The following is a 17,172-nucleotide window of genomic DNA, read 5'->3' as shown; positions in this document are numbered from 1 at the left end:
TCTACGTTTTTCACTTAGTAATTTACAAATAAGACATGCAGGCACCAAAATGTGAGGACTTTCAGTAAAAAAATCAATTACATCATTAAATAGTAAACAACAATTTACTTCAATCATGTTTTGCGCATTTTTGTTGATAAAGAGGAAGCTACGCAACAACATTTTCATCACTGATTTCTTTCAAAAAATGTACCTAAGATCTCCTAAAAGCCTGAGCATTACAGTGTGTTTGTTTACAGTTAGCTCACCTGAGGTAGTGAGCTAACTGTAAACAGATCCGTGGCTCCAGCGAAAGAGCCTGACCGGCGGGAGCTGGACTTTCCCAGTGAAACACAAACTGCTGTACATTGAAACCCCGCTTAGGTCTGTTTATAGACCTATAAGTAACTCACTTCTCTGACCCTGCTTTGGCTCACGTAACGGTACCTTGCTTTTGTTGAGCTTCATCAGGTGTGGTGTCACCGTCTGGCACAGGGTCATTCTGTCGGCTAACTGCCTTCACTTCATACGCTGACAATCTGTTTCTGCCTGTCTGTCCCAGGGACAAACACACGACTGTGGCCGATTCTGTGCCGGCTATTTATAATCATCAGTGGCAGTGGTGTCTACATGAGTGTGGGTTTGAGTGGGTGGGGGCTCTGGCAGCTGCAGTGAGACCAACCACATGCTGGCTGGATTGGCTGTTCAGTGCTCTCTGAACAGATCTCAGATCAGCAGCAGTTTGTCAGACTGGAGGGAGTCAGAGTTGGGAGGATTTCAGTGCAGGAGAATATGCAGTTATTGGTGGATTTAAGTGCACAAATAAATTGAAAATAAATTATTTCATAATTGATATCATAGCTGCCAAGTAAGCTGCACAAAGTTTCTCCTGGGCCCCAGAGATGACTCAGAGGCCAAGAGAATATCCATTTAAAAAAAAATGCAATGTATTTGCCTTCTTCCTGATTTCTTTTTTTTTTTTTTTTGCATAGTTGTCACACTTAAATGTACCAGACCATCAAACAAATTTTGATACTGGAAAAAGATAACCTGAGTAAATACAAAATGCAGATTAAAAGATGATTTCATTTATTAAGGGAAAACCACCATCCAAAACTACCAGTAGGACTGGCAAAAATGGCAAAAATCAAAATCATAAATAATTGAACTCTTTACCTCGATTATGATTAATGAACGATTAGTCCACCACCCAACCTCCTACTTCATCTGTTCTAAAAATCTTTTTTTTTGTTTGTAATAAGTAGAGTTTTCCAAGAAAAGTAGAAAACAAACAACGTGCATTTCTTGTTAAAAAAAAATAAATTATCTTTATGCTGTTTCATAAAAAGTAGAAAATAACCTTGTTGCTCACACTGCACAGTCAGCTCCATGTTCCAGTTTTAGTGGACTGGATGGGGATGAGTGCATGACAAGTACTTCTTCTCTTCGGTTTACAGCAGGCTACATACCTTGCAACACCTGGCTATCTATCACGAGTCTACACAGCCAGTAGTTTGTTTTTAAGAGGGTGGTACATTAATAGAGAGAGAATTACAAGGGAAAATTTTAAATAATTGACACAGCAGGTTTATGTTGGTTATAGGCTCTAAATGTTGGTTTTGATTATTTTTCGATTAATTGCCTAGCTCTAACTACCTGGTCTATTTTTAAAAAGTAATTGCCCCTTAAACCCAATAACTGGTTGTGCTATCCTTGGCAGCAAACACTGCAAGCGTTTGCAACAACTGGTAATGAATCCTTGAATCGCTGTGGAGGAATTTTGGCCCACTCTTCTTTGCAGAACTGTTTTAATTCAGCCACACTGAAGAGTTTCTAAGCATGAACGAAAGCCATGTCACAGCATCTCAATCAGGTTTATGTCCAGACTTTGAATAAAACCTTTCCAAAACCTTTCCAAAGTCATTCAGAGGTGGACTTGCTGGTGTGTTTGGGATCATTCTCCTGCTGCATAGCCCAAATGTGCTTGAGTTTAAGGTCAAAAAATGATGGCCTCCTTCAGGATTTATTGGTAGAGAGCAGAATTCAAGATTTCATCCAGGTCCTGAAGCAGCAAAGCAGCCCCATACCATCAAAAGGTCCATCACTGTTCCAAGCTTCCTCCATTTGACGATAATGGCTCAGCGTGATTCACTGGAGTCCCAAAAAATCTTTTTAACCCATGAGATAAACTGAAACTGCTGCAGGGCAGTTATATTCCTCCAGGAAGCATATATACATATTTATATGGAGGGTCTAGAAGAAAGGCTGAGGTGGTTTCTGTGCTGTCCTTTAAATATGTCCTGTAAACAACTGAAAGTCATAATTGCAATGTATTCAGGTCTATTCAAAAATGTTTGAACTAAGTACTGAGTAGGCTATCAATGCTCCAAAGAGTATGTTTTGTCTAACTCTGACTCAAACTGTACATTTTCATGCCCTTCAAATCAAACCTTTCATTTTAACAGCCTACAAAATTGTTAACTTACTACACTATGCTCTTGTCACTACAATTACAATAACTGTTTTTAATATAATATTTAATTATATACAATAAAAGCTTTTAGATTTTTTTTTAAAGTATTTTAAGCACTATTTCAACAGGCCTAAATCTAAAGAGCTGCATCAGTAAAATGAAATTATTTCTCATCCTCTTTAAGGACATCCATATTTAAAACAATCAAAAGAAATATTTCTGTCAATAATATGTTTGCTGTTATCAAGAGAAACAGATTATTTTATCGTTTTGTGGTCTTTTTTCTCATATGAACTTTAACAGCGTTGGACACCATGCACAGATGAGCGTGTGTGTTAATGTATGTGCGTTTGAGTGAGTGTGTGTGTCTCTGCTCTGTCTGCTGTCCGACAGCAAGCATGGCGCATTTAACTGGGGCTAAAACTTCGTTTTTTTGGAGCTAACAGTGGACTCTATGGCACTCAAACAGAGTTTGTTTTGCTAAGTTTACCGCTGCAGTCACGCGATAAGTTTCTGATTGATGAAAGCACAGCCAACAGCTGATGGATGTGTGACTGACAGACGGTGAGATGAGAAGGAGACAAGAGAAAGCAGCGACTGTTTCAAAGTTACAAAGTCACAAATAGCGGGGCTACAAGTGAGTCTGCGCGCATACACAAGCTAAATAAACACCGTATTCTCCTCATGGAGACTGCACAGGTTACCAGCAGCAGAATCTCATCAACTTGGACCATTATGATCATGTGTGGCTCCACGCAGTGCACGCGGAGGGGGTGGGGGTTGGAGCGGTGATCTTAATGGGTCACGGATCAGCTCTGTTTCTTCATTAGCTCACTCACGAACAGTTTTAAAGTCTCCATGGCATCTTTGTGATCTTTTATAATTAACAGTTTGGTATTTTTTTCTGTAAGGAGAGCTGCTGCTCGCGAGATTGATTTTTCAGCGATGAGAAATCTCGTGGCGTTTTGATCTTGTCACACCCTTTTTATCTACACATCATTTCTTTTAGTACTCACAGTCATTGAGGACTCAGTGACTCTGCGGTCCAGTGACTTCGCTCTTCTTAAATTGGCAAAAGCAGAGCTGGACACATCAGGGACTGACCGGTCCTTTACTGAGTCCAGAGACATATCCTATGAGAAATTAAAAATACCACAAAATATTTAAAAGGATACAAACACACTTCTAGATAAACTTGTTCAGAAATAAACTGAAGGTATGGCATACATGTTTGTTAGCCAGAAAGCGTCTCTCGCTGCGTCCTTGTCTCTGGATTAGCGTGGTATTAGTGGAGGACTCACTGGTGCCACCTGTGTCCATGTGCTCTACAGACTGACTCTCTTCGAACCTGCCGATGATTTGAGAACGCCTGAGACACAAAGACACCATTGATTTCAGGACGTACCCATGCCACGCCACATACAACATAACACTGACCATTAAAGTCTTGTTCATAACTCTGTCTTTAAATATTCAATAGCGCAGCAAACTTGAACATAAGACTTTCTTTGAAACAATGATGCAGCATATCAATAAATGGGGTAGGTCAGCTTAAAACAAAACAAGAACAAAGCATGGTATGAAAGCAAGTTTGAGTCTTTTTCCAATACAGACACAAGCAGTTTCAAAGCAGAATTTAACACAGTCATAAAGGCATGATAATAACAGAAATATAAAATCATTCTAGACTCAAAGTCCCTTTCATAAATGTGCAACGTAAGTTAGAAATAATATCCCCACAAAAGAACAACCCAAATACATAGAAGAGATTCACCAAAGATAAAAAGTAATGTTACATGACAAGAAAAAAACTTTAGAGGAAAGGAAAGGGACTAGGATGGTGGATTAAGTGTTTGCAGAAGTAGCAGCAATGAAGTCACATTCAAGGTTACCTTTGGGCACTGAGCTTGTAAATGTTTATGTTTGAAGACAGGAGAGATCAAAGTGTATGTAAAACCACCACCAGTACCGACCATCAGTATGAGAATATAGTAAACCATGTGTGTATGAGTCAGTGTTTGTGAGAGCTCCCAGGCAGAGATGAAATGATAGAAAGCAGGAGTCAGCGGTGACCAGCAGGGAACAGCGTTTGGGACAGGGGTGGAGGGGTTGGTTGAGCATTAGGTCTTAGAAGCTCTGTTCAGAAGCCCCCTGGAAAAGATCAAAACAACAAACTAGCAAAGTAGCAAGAGCAGGAGGTAGAGGTCATAGAATAGAGAAACACATGCATTTATGGCCCATAAATCATTACTTGAAACCACTGGTGGGCTACAAAAGCCAGCATTAGCAGAAAATGCAGAGGCAAAAGTGCCTTCAGGAAAGCAGCCACATGGTGGTGCTAAAAACCAAAATGTGACTGCTCTAAGCAGTGCTTGGGCTTTATTTAGTGGGGGACTTTGCATGCCGTCTATATGTTTTCAGGCTATGCTTAGGGGTTAACAACCAGTGGCTCAATAATGATCAGAACTTTTGTTCAGCTGCCAGCAGAGGAATATGTCTGCAATGCGATGTTCAGCCTTTATTTGGATTATCGTTTTTTTTTTTTTTTTTTTTTAATCGATTCGTCCATAACCTCTCACCTGCGCTCCTCCCCAAACAGCCGAGCCACCTCCTCTCTGCCGGGACTCCGAGTCCGCGCCCTCAGCTCTTGCCTTTTTTTCTCTGAGCGGAAGGCCTCGCGGTAACTCAGCCTGCGAGCCCGCGGCACATCCGACAGCGCCGTGTACTCCCTGCCAGACCGGCCCACTCTGCCTCCCCCGCCGCTGACACTACCTGTGCTCCCTCCTCCACCACCGCTGCCGCTGTGTCCCTCCCAGGTGGGTGTGCCCACGCTGGGATCAGAGTCCAGCGAGCTCTGGGAGGAGCTGATGGTGGAGTAGCTGGGGGAGACGAGTGTACCTGGAGAAGGGAAAGGGTCCTGGGAGGGTTGGTAAGGGGAAGTTTGAGGGTCTGACTCAGACTTGTACCTGGGACTGGGAGCTCCTAAAGAGGAGGAGGATGCTGAAGAGGACAGGGGCAGATGCTGGGGTGGCTGGGGTGGCTGAAAATGTGGTGTGGACTGTGGAGAAGGCTCCGACTTGGTCTTCTCCAGGGAAAAGTAACCACTCTCCACTCGTACCTTTCGTCCAGTGCTCACAGTGGCAGCATCTGAAATGAGGACATATGCATTTGAAAACAACCAATAGAAGTGCTTTAAGTGCTTAACATATGAATATATCAAACTTATGTTGTGAATAACAGACCGATAACCAAGACAGATTTTTTCTAAACTTTTGGGTAAAGGAAAAGGTTATTGAGACTGATAGCAATATCAATGTCAGAGTGAGATATTCACAGTCTTGACGGACATTTTAGCTGGATTAAAAAAACAACCTTTTCTACAAGAAGTGTAAACAATTTTTTTACAGATGTACCAGTTCACAGACACTGAGCTGGTTTGCTTTCCAAAAAAAATAAGAGGCTTTTTTTTCGTAGGATTTTGAACGTCCTACCCTCCACCATCAACTGATTTTATCCAGAAAAATAATATAATGCCAGAGTATAAACTGAGTATCAAGGTACATACAACAAATTCATGTATTGGCTAAAACAAAACAGTAATGTAATCTCACAGTATACCAACATTACAGCACTTTTTGAGTACTTTTTATTCAAAACACTATTATAATAAAATTTCCTGCTGTTCTGACTATTTGTGGGTCAAACTGACACTGATGAAATTGACTGATAAATTAGTTTTTATCTGCTTATTTTTATTCAACCTTTATTAAGAGGGTCCTGGCCAAGACAGCAGCAGCAAACAGAGTTTCAGACAAAAGCAGTCATACACAGAAAACAGATTACAAGATATGTACTCCAAATGCACCAAAGGCACATCATAACAATTTAAGAAGAACATATTTACCAGAAATAACCACATTTGTGAATTAATCAAAGCATCTGCAGCCAGATGTGCCTGCCTCCAAGTCTTTCAACTTCCTATTAAAAGTGTCCAATGATATCAGTTCATTAAATCCCAACTCTTTTTGTAAATCATTCCAGGCAAAGGAATTTAAATACCTTTTTTCCCAGGTCAGTTCTGATCAGCAAGTAAAGATCCTGGGAACAAAGTTGGTAAGTTCCTGTGCTCTTTTGACTGATGTATATCAGAAGGTACAAAAGAAGAAGACCAAGAATATCCTTGTAGATAAGAATACAACAGTGTTTTTAGCTACAAGGCTAAACATTGGCGAATTCTCAGTAACCTTGCTCCTTGCGTAGATTAAATGAACTTATCAGTGCCCCATGAACATAATGAACAGCCTGGATAAACACAAAAACAAAATGTGATTTTATTACTGGTCCAACATTTAAGTGGATTTTTTTAGAGGAAAATTAGATTTACATAATCTAATTTATCCATAGAGTAATATGAGCATTGTGCTGAGCAGGAATACAATACATAAAATTCATGCAATAAATGTAAATGTAAAAAATCAATTGTTTGTGTAGAAGAACATTTTGTTGGGATTTGCAATGCTAGCTTTTGGTTAATACAATTATTAATCAAGAATAATAAATAATGGAGCACCAACCTTGAGACAGGGAACAACAACCAAAAATGAGCAAAAATCAGTTTCAGAATTAAGATTTAGATGGGTTTTTTTTTGTTATTATTAATGAATCCTTTTTTGGATACCAATGGGCTTTCAGCTGCACTCCCACCCGGACGACATTGAAGGAAGGAAACCCAACTCTTCTCCTGCCTCCCAAACAACAATGAGTCCTGAAGCTGATTCTTGATATCATAAGACTTTTCTTCCACACCCAACTGTGGAAGAAATATTGATGGACAAACCTCTGCTAACTCCTAGATCTAGTTGGACATCAGACTCTAATCACGCACTCTGATCACAAGTAAAAGGCTTTTATCTGGGCAGAAATAGCTGTAGGAAGCATTTCATGTGCATCTGTATAAAGCTGCATTTGTTTTCTTATTGTCTTTGTATATATTTTGCCATTTACTTTGCTGTGTCCATATCATCTTCTTGGTTCTAATCTGGCATTTCTGGAACCTCATCTTCTCCCTCTCTTTCTCACACACATACACCCATCTTTGCTTTGTAGATATTTTTTTTTGTTGTAGTTTATTTCAATAAAAATTATTTTGTTAATTAATTGTCATTGATTCAGGTTAATGTTGCTTTATTAAATAAATTCTTTTACATGTTATTCTTTTATACGTTCTCTGTGATTATCGTGAATATACATTGTAACTAAAAAAGCACTCGGAAAGCGCAGACCTCTGCCATTAGCCCTATCTCCCAGTAATGAAGATACCTTAAAAAATTCCTGGATTGCCGATTACTTCCTCCCCAGGGGGTGGAAACATGGTGAGGCAAAGCATTGGCTTTTCTGCGGGTGGACTGTCATGTCATGTCATGACGGTGATTCAGATCACTCCCAAAATCTAATCAGTTCTTCCTTATGCCATTTCCTGACATTCCATGACATTTCCTGAAAATTTCATCAAAATCCGTCCACAGCTTTTTGAGTTATGTTGCTAACAAACTAACAAACCCACCCAAACACATAGCCTCCTTGGCGGAGGTAATAATCTGGTGGCTGAGAGGATGATGTACCATCTCAACAGTGTTAATTTTGGCAACTAAAAATATGACTGAAAATGTTCTTCAACAGCCTTTTTTTTTTCAATGAGAAAGACAAGACTATGAGTCTACGACTAGCCAAAAATAGATCTTTGATGACCAAACCTGTCTTACAAGTTAGTTTTCACTGGACATTCAAAGTCCATGGTATTTCTCCACTGTAGGTAAATGTTAAAACAAATTGCACTTGTATCTCTTCTGTCGCTTAGCTGTAGAAAGCAGTGAACCAGTTTTGGGAGGGTTCATAGAACACACTACCATTACTTGCTACCAGACTGAGGCAAGAGAACAAATGCTTGGACTAAAAGTTAAGACTAAAATGTGAGGACTTTTTATGAACTAAAGTTGGACAAGAATGTTTCTGAGTTTTCATTGACTAAAATTAGACTGAACTATAAAGGGTATAAATTACTAAAATGTGACAACAACTGAAAGGTATTTAATCTAAAGACAAAGACTGAGACTAAAAATAAAAAAGCTGTCAAAATTAACACTTTATCTCACACCTTATATTTATTTAAATACCGATATACCAACATGTTTGGCTGTTGTTCTCTGTCTCCAGGGTGGTGCCCTGTTATTTACTCATCTTGATTAACATTTTGTTTCTAAATCTATATTAACAATAACAATTATAATCATTATTATTTGGAAAATAACCAAAATCTAGTCTTACAAATCCCACTAATTTGATTCAAATAAAATATAACAGTGGATTAGAACTATACCCTTTACATGAAATTAGACATTAAAGATATCTCTGAAAAAAAAAACTTTATGAACTCTTGAGTCTCATAGTTTTGTGTAAGCTGACAGTACAAATATATAAATGTGAACTAACCATTTTCCCTGATAAAAATAAAGTCAATATTAGAACCTAAAACTAAACTGTAAATTACATGTAGGTTGATTACAAACTATCATTTCCAAATTTTTTCCATCCCCTTTCAACATCCTGTTTCTGATCCATTAGGTATCGAGTATCAAACCAGTACTGCTTCAGTTTCAAGTATCAAGTATCATGATACTAAACTTAGTATTGGCATCATGGTTAAAATTTTAATTCATGACAACAGTAATGTAGCAATGCATCATATCCATTTTCCCCCTGATGACCAATCTCAGTGTCCCTGCTTTTTAACACTATTATTAAACACAGGTCTGTGAGTTCTAATGCAATAAATAAACATGCCTATTTTGTATTTAAGACTTCTAGCTTTTCTGTGTAGGCCTTGTTGATGCATCTCTTTCAGTTTTAATTATTTATTTAAATAATGGTTGAAAACATTTTGCAGATAATTAGCTGTGTATGCTCAGAGAGCATAGAAGATCTGCAGTGAATGCTGTCTGCAGAAAAAGAAGCTTTTTTATAACCTACTTTTCCCTCAATTTCCCTGCCTTTACTTTGATTTTAAAGCAGAATGCATGTTTCCTCATGCTATAAGGAAGGGTGTGTAGTTACATTAATGCACATGTTGGAAGAAGAATCAAAAAATTTTTCTGGTTCAAAGTAGAGGATTGTTAAACCTAACAGTAGTTTCATGCTTTGTGCTAATCTAAATTTATTACTTCTGACCTATGCTGCTAATAGGTCTCTTTATGTGTGCTGTTGTAATACAAAACATTAATTAAATAAATAAAATAATAGTCAGCCACTTCTGCTGACAACAGTGTGAGAATACCTACATACTTTCATTATTTACCAAGAAAAAACAATTATAAATGCTAAGTCTGGGGAATTTTCCTCACCGTCCTGAGTAGTGATGCTGGACTCTGGTTGGCTCTGGCTCAGCTGGCTGATGCAGGAGGCACTGCGGCTGCAGGGGATAGTGGCCCTGCTCCAGCGGCTCTCTTCCTGCCATAGAGTGGCGCGGCTCATCGGGACGCGCTCAGCACTGGCGATGCTGCTGGGTAGGCAGGGGATGCTCCCCCCGCTGCTGCTGGTCACCGTCACCTTCGCGGGGCCGGGCTCCTGCGTGGGGATTTGGGAAGGAAGGAGAGGAAGGGAAGAGGAGAGGACATGATGGAAGGTAAGGCCACAGAGAGACTACAATGAGGAATATGAGGAGGAAAGAGATTAAAGAAAAATTAAAGACTTGAAAAATATACTTATTATTATTATTATTGGGATTTTTTGCTTCAGGTTTGGAGACTCCCACAGCCTTTGTGATCAGGTATACATGATTTCCCATCATTAGTATGCTTCCCCATTTTTTTGTTGTTCTTGCTTTTCCTGACTTGTGTAAGTCCAGTATAAGGCAATAAATGAAAATAAAATTCTTATAATTTAAAAAAGGCTTAGGGAAGTTGCGTGGAAAAGAGACAGAGATCAGTAGCTTGTCAAAGAAATCACAGCAAACACACCTGCATTATTAAAAGTATTCAGAAAATCAAACAACTGATCAAAGATTCTGCAGAGAAGAAATTATTTAAGAATTCCAACACTAACAACAAAAAGCTTTCATCATCAGATAAAAGAGCACAGCTGTAAAATTTGGGCCCAGATTCTCTGAATCATTCATCTTGAGAAGAGAAAGCAAGAAAGCACATCAACTCTTCAGCTAGCGTGAGTCAGTCCCCACAAACATGCTGCTAATAACTACAATCACTCATTTAGTATCAGAGGAAAAAGCAAAAAGCCCTCCTATTTATTCACCCTTCACCTGATTGATCAGAATTATAACAAACATTATTTATCAGGGCCAGGAATTTCACGAAAGAACTCACTGGGTGTCCATTCATGTCTTCAGTGGAAAAACATTGGCCTGTAGTAACTCCACCCTGCCAATCACAAAAAGCTTTTGATGTTAAAGCTTGCATGTTGCTGATTATGTCAAATACATATGGATGACAAAGACCATGTCAATGTTTGCTTTTTTTTGTTTTATAAAACTTGAGGGTTAATCTTAATTCCTTTGCAAATTCATGAAATATAGCAGTATCAGGAGCTGTTTGATCCACGTCTCTTTAAAGCTCTGAAGGTAAAAACATCTTTCAGACTGCCTTCAGTTTCAATATGACATATCACATGACAGTTTTGCACTCAAGGTCTGATAAATCAGTTAAGAGGAACAACCCATAAGGCAAACACATCTCTGTGCAGAAGTATTTACAACTCATTTCATGCACACATCACCAGTAAGTTCAATAAATGTGACATTTAGACAACATAAGCCTTAATAAAACTGTGGACACTTGCTTACAACGGATCTATCAAATTTCCATCCAAACAGCCAGTTGTACAACTGGGGGAGCCTACCCTGGATAGGGAGTAAAAGCTGAACTATCCAGTCATATTATCAGCTCTAATTATGTAGCATGTCCTCAACCTTTACACTGTTATTTCAGGTGATGCCTTTTAAACACACATATGTAAGAGAAAAGATGAATTCCAGATCTGTGGCACCAACCTCATTTTGATCTGACCTAAAAGATAAGACAAACATGTGACGTGGGGTGGGGGGGGGGAGTGTGTGTGTGTGTGTGTGTGTGTGTGTGTGTCTATTGATGTGTTAACAATAAAATGACATCGAAATTAAAAAAAAAAAAACATAAGAGTGAGAATTAGCTGAAACACACAGTTTTTATGCCTATCTGATGTTCGATGTGGTCAGAGCATTATATTTAAGGCTTGGAGGACTAAGTGGATGAAAACACCAGGAGGGTCTGCATGGTTGACTTGTAGGATCAGCATTAAGGGCAGAGTTGGGTTGAGGACTGTATCACTCAGAACATATTACTTCAGTATGGCCCAAGTTTTTTGTGCTCCTCTCACACATGTACTTAATAGTTACTTTTCCAACATGAGCAATTTGTTAGTCGTGTAATGCAGTTACAGAATGAACATTGTTTGTAGGACTTTATGTGTGTTCAACCCCAGGGAGATCATGAGGGTCTTATCTTCAGGAATGTAGATGGATGAAACTCATGTCAAATGAAATTCAGAAACATATCACGGATGTGCAGAGCAGCACAGAAAGCCAGATTTTAAATTTGGACATCACATGGGACACGGTCAAGGTCAGCGCTGTGTCACCACTGTCTCTCTGCAAATGAGCGAGGTCACAGTCTGATTTGGGGCGGTGTCATTAGAGGAACCAGACAATGAGCTACTGAGACCATCAGTGTGCACTCAACACAAATTTGACCTCACAACAAAAAGAAGAAAGAAAAGAGGGGAATTTTATAACATGGTGGGTGGTCTGAACAGAATAATATGTCTTTTTTTAAATCTCATTATTGCAATTATTTTAATGGTAATAAAACTTTACACAGTCCTGTTATTTTCTTCTGTTTTAATAGGGAGAAATCTGTCTGCACCAGCATGAAAACTGTATTGTTATTCTGTTGGGTTTGTGTTTAAATGGATGACAAATCAGTGGCGGAATTATTCACTCTGTTGCTTTTTCTCACAGACAGTTGAACATTTTGCTTTTGTTTTTACTATAATTTGTACAGAGATGCTTGATATACTCTAAGAACAAAACAATCTCCATTATTCCAATGACCAGTAGTGTTGAAAATTACAAAAACTACCACTCTGGCAGGGAGCTCTATATGAAATAAAAATGTACCCTTTTTCTATTCATCGAATACTTTAGAATTCATTTTCATTTTAAAGTATTCAGTGAATACTTTTAAATGAAAATTAATTCTCCTAAATCAACAGACAGGTCTGAAAAAGTTCTCAAAAAATAAAACACAAAAAATACTTTAAAAAAAAAATGTTTTAGCTCTGAACTACAACTTAAGTGCTTAAAACATGCTTTGAAGTTAAGGTATGAGAGGAGGAGGTACTGTTTAAAACTATGATGACACATTCTGCAGATATGTATTTCCTATTTATTTGCTGTAAATATCAACAGGAATGTTTATATCTGCTGATACTGACAACTAACTTCTGCAGCTATTACCTACCTACACTTATAATGTGCCAATTAAACTGTGCATCCCTAAGAAGAATACATAAAGGAGCATTTGATGATTGTTAATTTATTTTCAACATTTAGCAGCATCTTCTAGCTTTAGGTTACAGTTTCAAAAGGAAATGTGCCATCCCCAGATTAGGACTTGAAGCTGTAGCTCTGCTGTACTGCCATGTTTTTCACAGCCCACACATAGGTGATGATTTTTCAGAAAAGACTAATCTGTTTTGACCGGACACACAAGGCTACAGGAAAGACTCAGGGGCAAAAAGGCTGGCAGGTGAGACAGCAGCTGCTGGACGTGACAGTGAAACAGAGAGCAGAAGCAGATTCAAACGCGAGAGGATCACATTGCTGAGAGTTAGAGCTGAATGTTATTTTAGCTGGCAGCTGTCATTGTTACACTTGACTGTTTGCAGAGAAATATTTTGATAACTCGCTGAAGTTTGCTGCCTGATAACTACCTGATAACTATACTCCAACCAAAGGGTTAGGGTTATGTAGTGAGCATAACAAAGGTATTTCTGACAGATAAGTAACCAACAATATGTAAAGTTACAGTTAATCACACCCATGAAAGCATGTAATTAAAATGTTAACACTGTAACTCTTTTGCTCCTCTTAGAAAACTATGCCATATGTGGTGTATCTGTGTGTTGAGAACGCATCATGTGAGTCAAGAATGCAAATATGGATTGCTGTTGATCACGCTGCTGGCAGAAAAACAATACATCTCTCTCTGTCTGAGGGAAAACAACTGGTGTTGTTTGAGAGGAATGAAAGGCCTCCATGCTGCATACTTACACAGCACATGTTGCCCTTCAGAATATGTCTATTTTCTTTTTTTGGTTGGTGAAATGGTACACATGCGAATCGTTTATAATGTTCACCTTATTTACAACTGTGTGGATATAAAAATCCATGCTCAAAGGGTGTGCAGGAAATCCAAATATAGTTCTGACCTCTCGTTTGGAAACACCTTTTTTTGTTTTACAGCCAACAGAATCAGAATTATTGCTGCACCTGTTTCCAATATAATCGAGCTAACCTACCTATGACCTCTCTGATTCAATTCTCAGATCGTTCTCCTTCTGATCCTTTGCTTTTCCTCGAGTCACCTCTTTTTAAGTTGCCAAAACGTTACACAATTCAACTCCCATATCCATAAAGAAAAAGTTAAAGCAAAAATATCTCCCTTATGAAAACACGACCTTCATCTGAACTTAGTTCAGTTTTAGAACGGTAACAGCACGAGAGTATGACTGAAAGACTGAATTACCTGGTGAGTGGGAGGATCAACCTTTCGTTTCTTCTTCTGGTTCTGCTTGTTGGTCCGGGGGTAAACAGTCAGAGCCTCCTGCCACCTACAAAAAACAGTCAAAGTATTGTTCTTGAACTTGTGGATAAATATATGGTGGAGACAAAGTTCTCTGCAGTAAAACACAAACCATTGTGCTTATCCGCAAAAGGATTTGCATAACAGGCAGAAAATGGTACAAGTGCATTTCAAAAATAAACTTGAAATCTACCTATTAAACTGAAAGGCAATGAAGCATTGAGCCATTTTAATTCACAATAATACCATGTCCAAACAGCAGGCAATGCAGGTGAGCAAGAGTTATAAAAACTGCTTAATTCAACTGTTTCCTAACAGGGTGTACTAACAGCCCACAAGTGATGCATCGTGAGTCATCATTAGTTATAGGCTAGTCACAGTGCTTTGACATATTTTGCATATACACTTTTGTTGCTTTTCCTGAATAAAATGGTGGTTAGCTTAAGTTATTTTCAGCCATCGGAAAGTTCAAAGACAATCTGGCACAAGAGGCAGCCTGCAACAAACACTGCATTAGAAAATGCATTTGACTGATTGGCCAAATTAAGTGAAAATGTCATATCTGGGACATTATTTTGGTCAATTTGGATGTTAAGCTCCATACTAGTTGAGATGAACCCTACGTCTCCAAAAAACAATGACAAAACTTAAATTACAACCGCACTAGTTTTAATGTGGGGCTTGGTATGGACTTTATACCATAAGTCAAGACATCACTTATGTTCAACTGGTGCAGCAGGCTGCAGGTGTCATACTGTTAATATTAGAGATGTACAGCATGTGTTCCAGTATTAAGAACTAATAATTTAGCCAATACCAAAGCTGATGCTGAGGTTTTTCTTCTTTTGGTGTAGCACTCCTAGTATGTCAACATTTTCTCTTATATTTGACTATAAATATAAGTAAGAGTTTGTCCAACAGGTCACTTCCTTTGCCCTGTAAAATAATTCTCATTGGATTCAGCAGTTGCTACAGTTGTCTCAGTCATTAGGTATAAGGTGGTTATAAGACTGGATTTTAGCAGGTTTAAGGTCATCTGTCCTCAGTCTTGGCATTACGACAAAAACATGTTTGATATTGTCGTAAGTCCTAAGTCTGGTCATATGCAAATTGTGTTTCTCAGTGACGCGACCGTCGTCCACAACCAATGGGAGTCGGTGTCGTGTGCAAGCACATTCATTTGCTTCATTTTTCAAAATATGAACATGAGCGTAGATCAATCTAGAGCCGCTGAATGTCCGCTCAGAACTCAAGAGATTGAAAAAATTTTCTGCTCAGAGCTGCAGTCAGATCTCTGCACCTGTGTATTTGTGTGCCTTGTCTGTCAATTCATTCCAGGTTGACATGACAGGAACGGTAAACCTCCATTGGGATTTTCAAAATAAAAACCTGATCAGTTTATTTCTGTGGTGAGACGACTCACGTTTTCATACGGTACGTTTGTTCTGAAGTGTTCCCAGAATAGTTCCTTGGTTGTTGCGTAACATGCAAAGTTGCTTCTGTGTTTAAATTTCCCTTCGTTTCTACTCGATGTAAATGATTTAAAAACATCAGATTATAAGAGATATTAATTCAAATCAGATCTCCATCTCCTTCTACATCTTGTTCTCTGCTCAAAAACTGCTGTTGTGAATTTCCACCAGATGCATGATGGGAAATGATCTCAAAAGGAATCGTATTCTAGTCTTGTTATTCTAGTCGTCTAGTTAGTGATCCACTGTCTTAGCAAAATCTTAGTCTGAGACTAAAAACTCAATGGCTTGCTCAGCTCTTTTTAGAGTCTTTTAAGAGTTTTAGCTGAGTCCTCTGGTATAAGGCCAGTATTGGTTGTTACAGTGCATTTTTCTTGATAATTAATGTATTTACTAGATGAAAACATTTTAAAGGCCCAAAACGTCTAATAACTAAAACTACTCCAGGCTTTCCCTAACCAATTCAAGTGTTTACTTGAAATACTAATGATGAAGGGGACAAAAGAAGCTATAACTAATGTGGATTTTGATCTCAGGGCTGTTCAACATAGGAACTACCATCAGGATTAACACTGTCTCATGTTTAAATAAGATGAAGGACTTTGTGGAGCATCAAAAGCTCTGGTTGTTTTGTCACAGGAGTGATTGTGGCACAGAACAGCCAAACATTTTTCAACACCACCCACTTTGTAAAGAGTGGCACTGAAAACAGCTATACTGTAGGTACACACATGTGACGCAGTTGTTAATGAAACTATGCCCACAAGTGCACTCTAAAGCCCGTTTCAGACTAGGAGCGTGTTATGCTGCTTGTGTGTGCCGCACGTGTCTGCTCTGGCTCCTGACAGTGCGGCTTTTACACAGGACGCAAGTTTGCTGCGTGTCAGCCGAATCTCCCTGCTCTCAAAGCCTTGTCCTTCTTCATAAGTTTTACCTGAATAAACCCCCCTACAACCGACTTGATTCAGTGTATAGAGGAAGTGTGTCAGGAACTATTTAAAACAAAAGCAATCTGCACAAGTGAAAGGAGTTTCTCTACAGAAATGCTAAACCAGGCTTTTAATTTGAAAAGCACATACCCAAAAAGCACTTACTGTGTTTGACTTTCCTGTGAAATATTCTACCAGTATGGAGACAGAAAGTCTCACTAATAGTAGATCTTTACAAAAAAAATCTTTATCAAGTAGGCACATTTACACTTGTGGCCTTCCTCGGGGTTATCAAGAAACACAGTGTAAACATTTTGTATGAGCACATGTGCTACAACAATGTAAATATGGCTCTCCATTGATCATTTTCCTGTCTAATATGGTCCATAGACGCACTCGAAAAAATAGGT

General features: G+C 38.7%; 1 protein-coding gene across 8 annotated transcripts in view; it reads right to left on the bottom strand.

Moving 5' to 3' along the window:
* The window catches only part of si:ch73-103b11.2 (protein outspread), an 88,539-nt gene that overhangs the window by 24,190 nt on the left and 47,177 nt on the right, over positions 1-17,172 (bottom strand). For 3 of the 8 annotated variants that reach the window (XM_041816489.1, XM_041816486.1, XM_041816488.1), the window contains exons 5-10: positions 14,305-14,389; positions 10,828-10,881; positions 9,850-10,147; positions 5,032-5,599; positions 3,680-3,821; positions 3,469-3,585 (exon numbers count right to left, since the gene is read on the bottom strand). In XM_041816489.1, coding sequence (XP_041672423.1) covers positions 3,469-3,585; positions 3,680-3,821; positions 5,032-5,599; positions 9,850-10,147; positions 10,828-10,881; positions 14,305-14,389 — 1,264 coding nt within the window. The remainder of the gene's footprint in view (positions 1-3,468; positions 3,586-3,679; positions 3,822-5,031; positions 5,600-9,849; positions 10,148-10,827; positions 10,882-14,304; positions 14,390-17,172) is intronic. The other 5 variants (XM_041816487.1, XM_041816492.1, XM_041816493.1 and 2 more) reach the window with 5 other exon arrangements.

This window comes from Cheilinus undulatus, linkage group 20 (assembly GCF_018320785.1).
Source record: "Cheilinus undulatus linkage group 20, ASM1832078v1, whole genome shotgun sequence".
NCBI lineage: Eukaryota > Metazoa > Chordata > Actinopteri > Labriformes > Labridae > Cheilinus > Cheilinus undulatus.
Note: the sequence above shows the minus strand (reverse complement) of the source record. Positions and strands in the feature narration are given on the sequence as shown.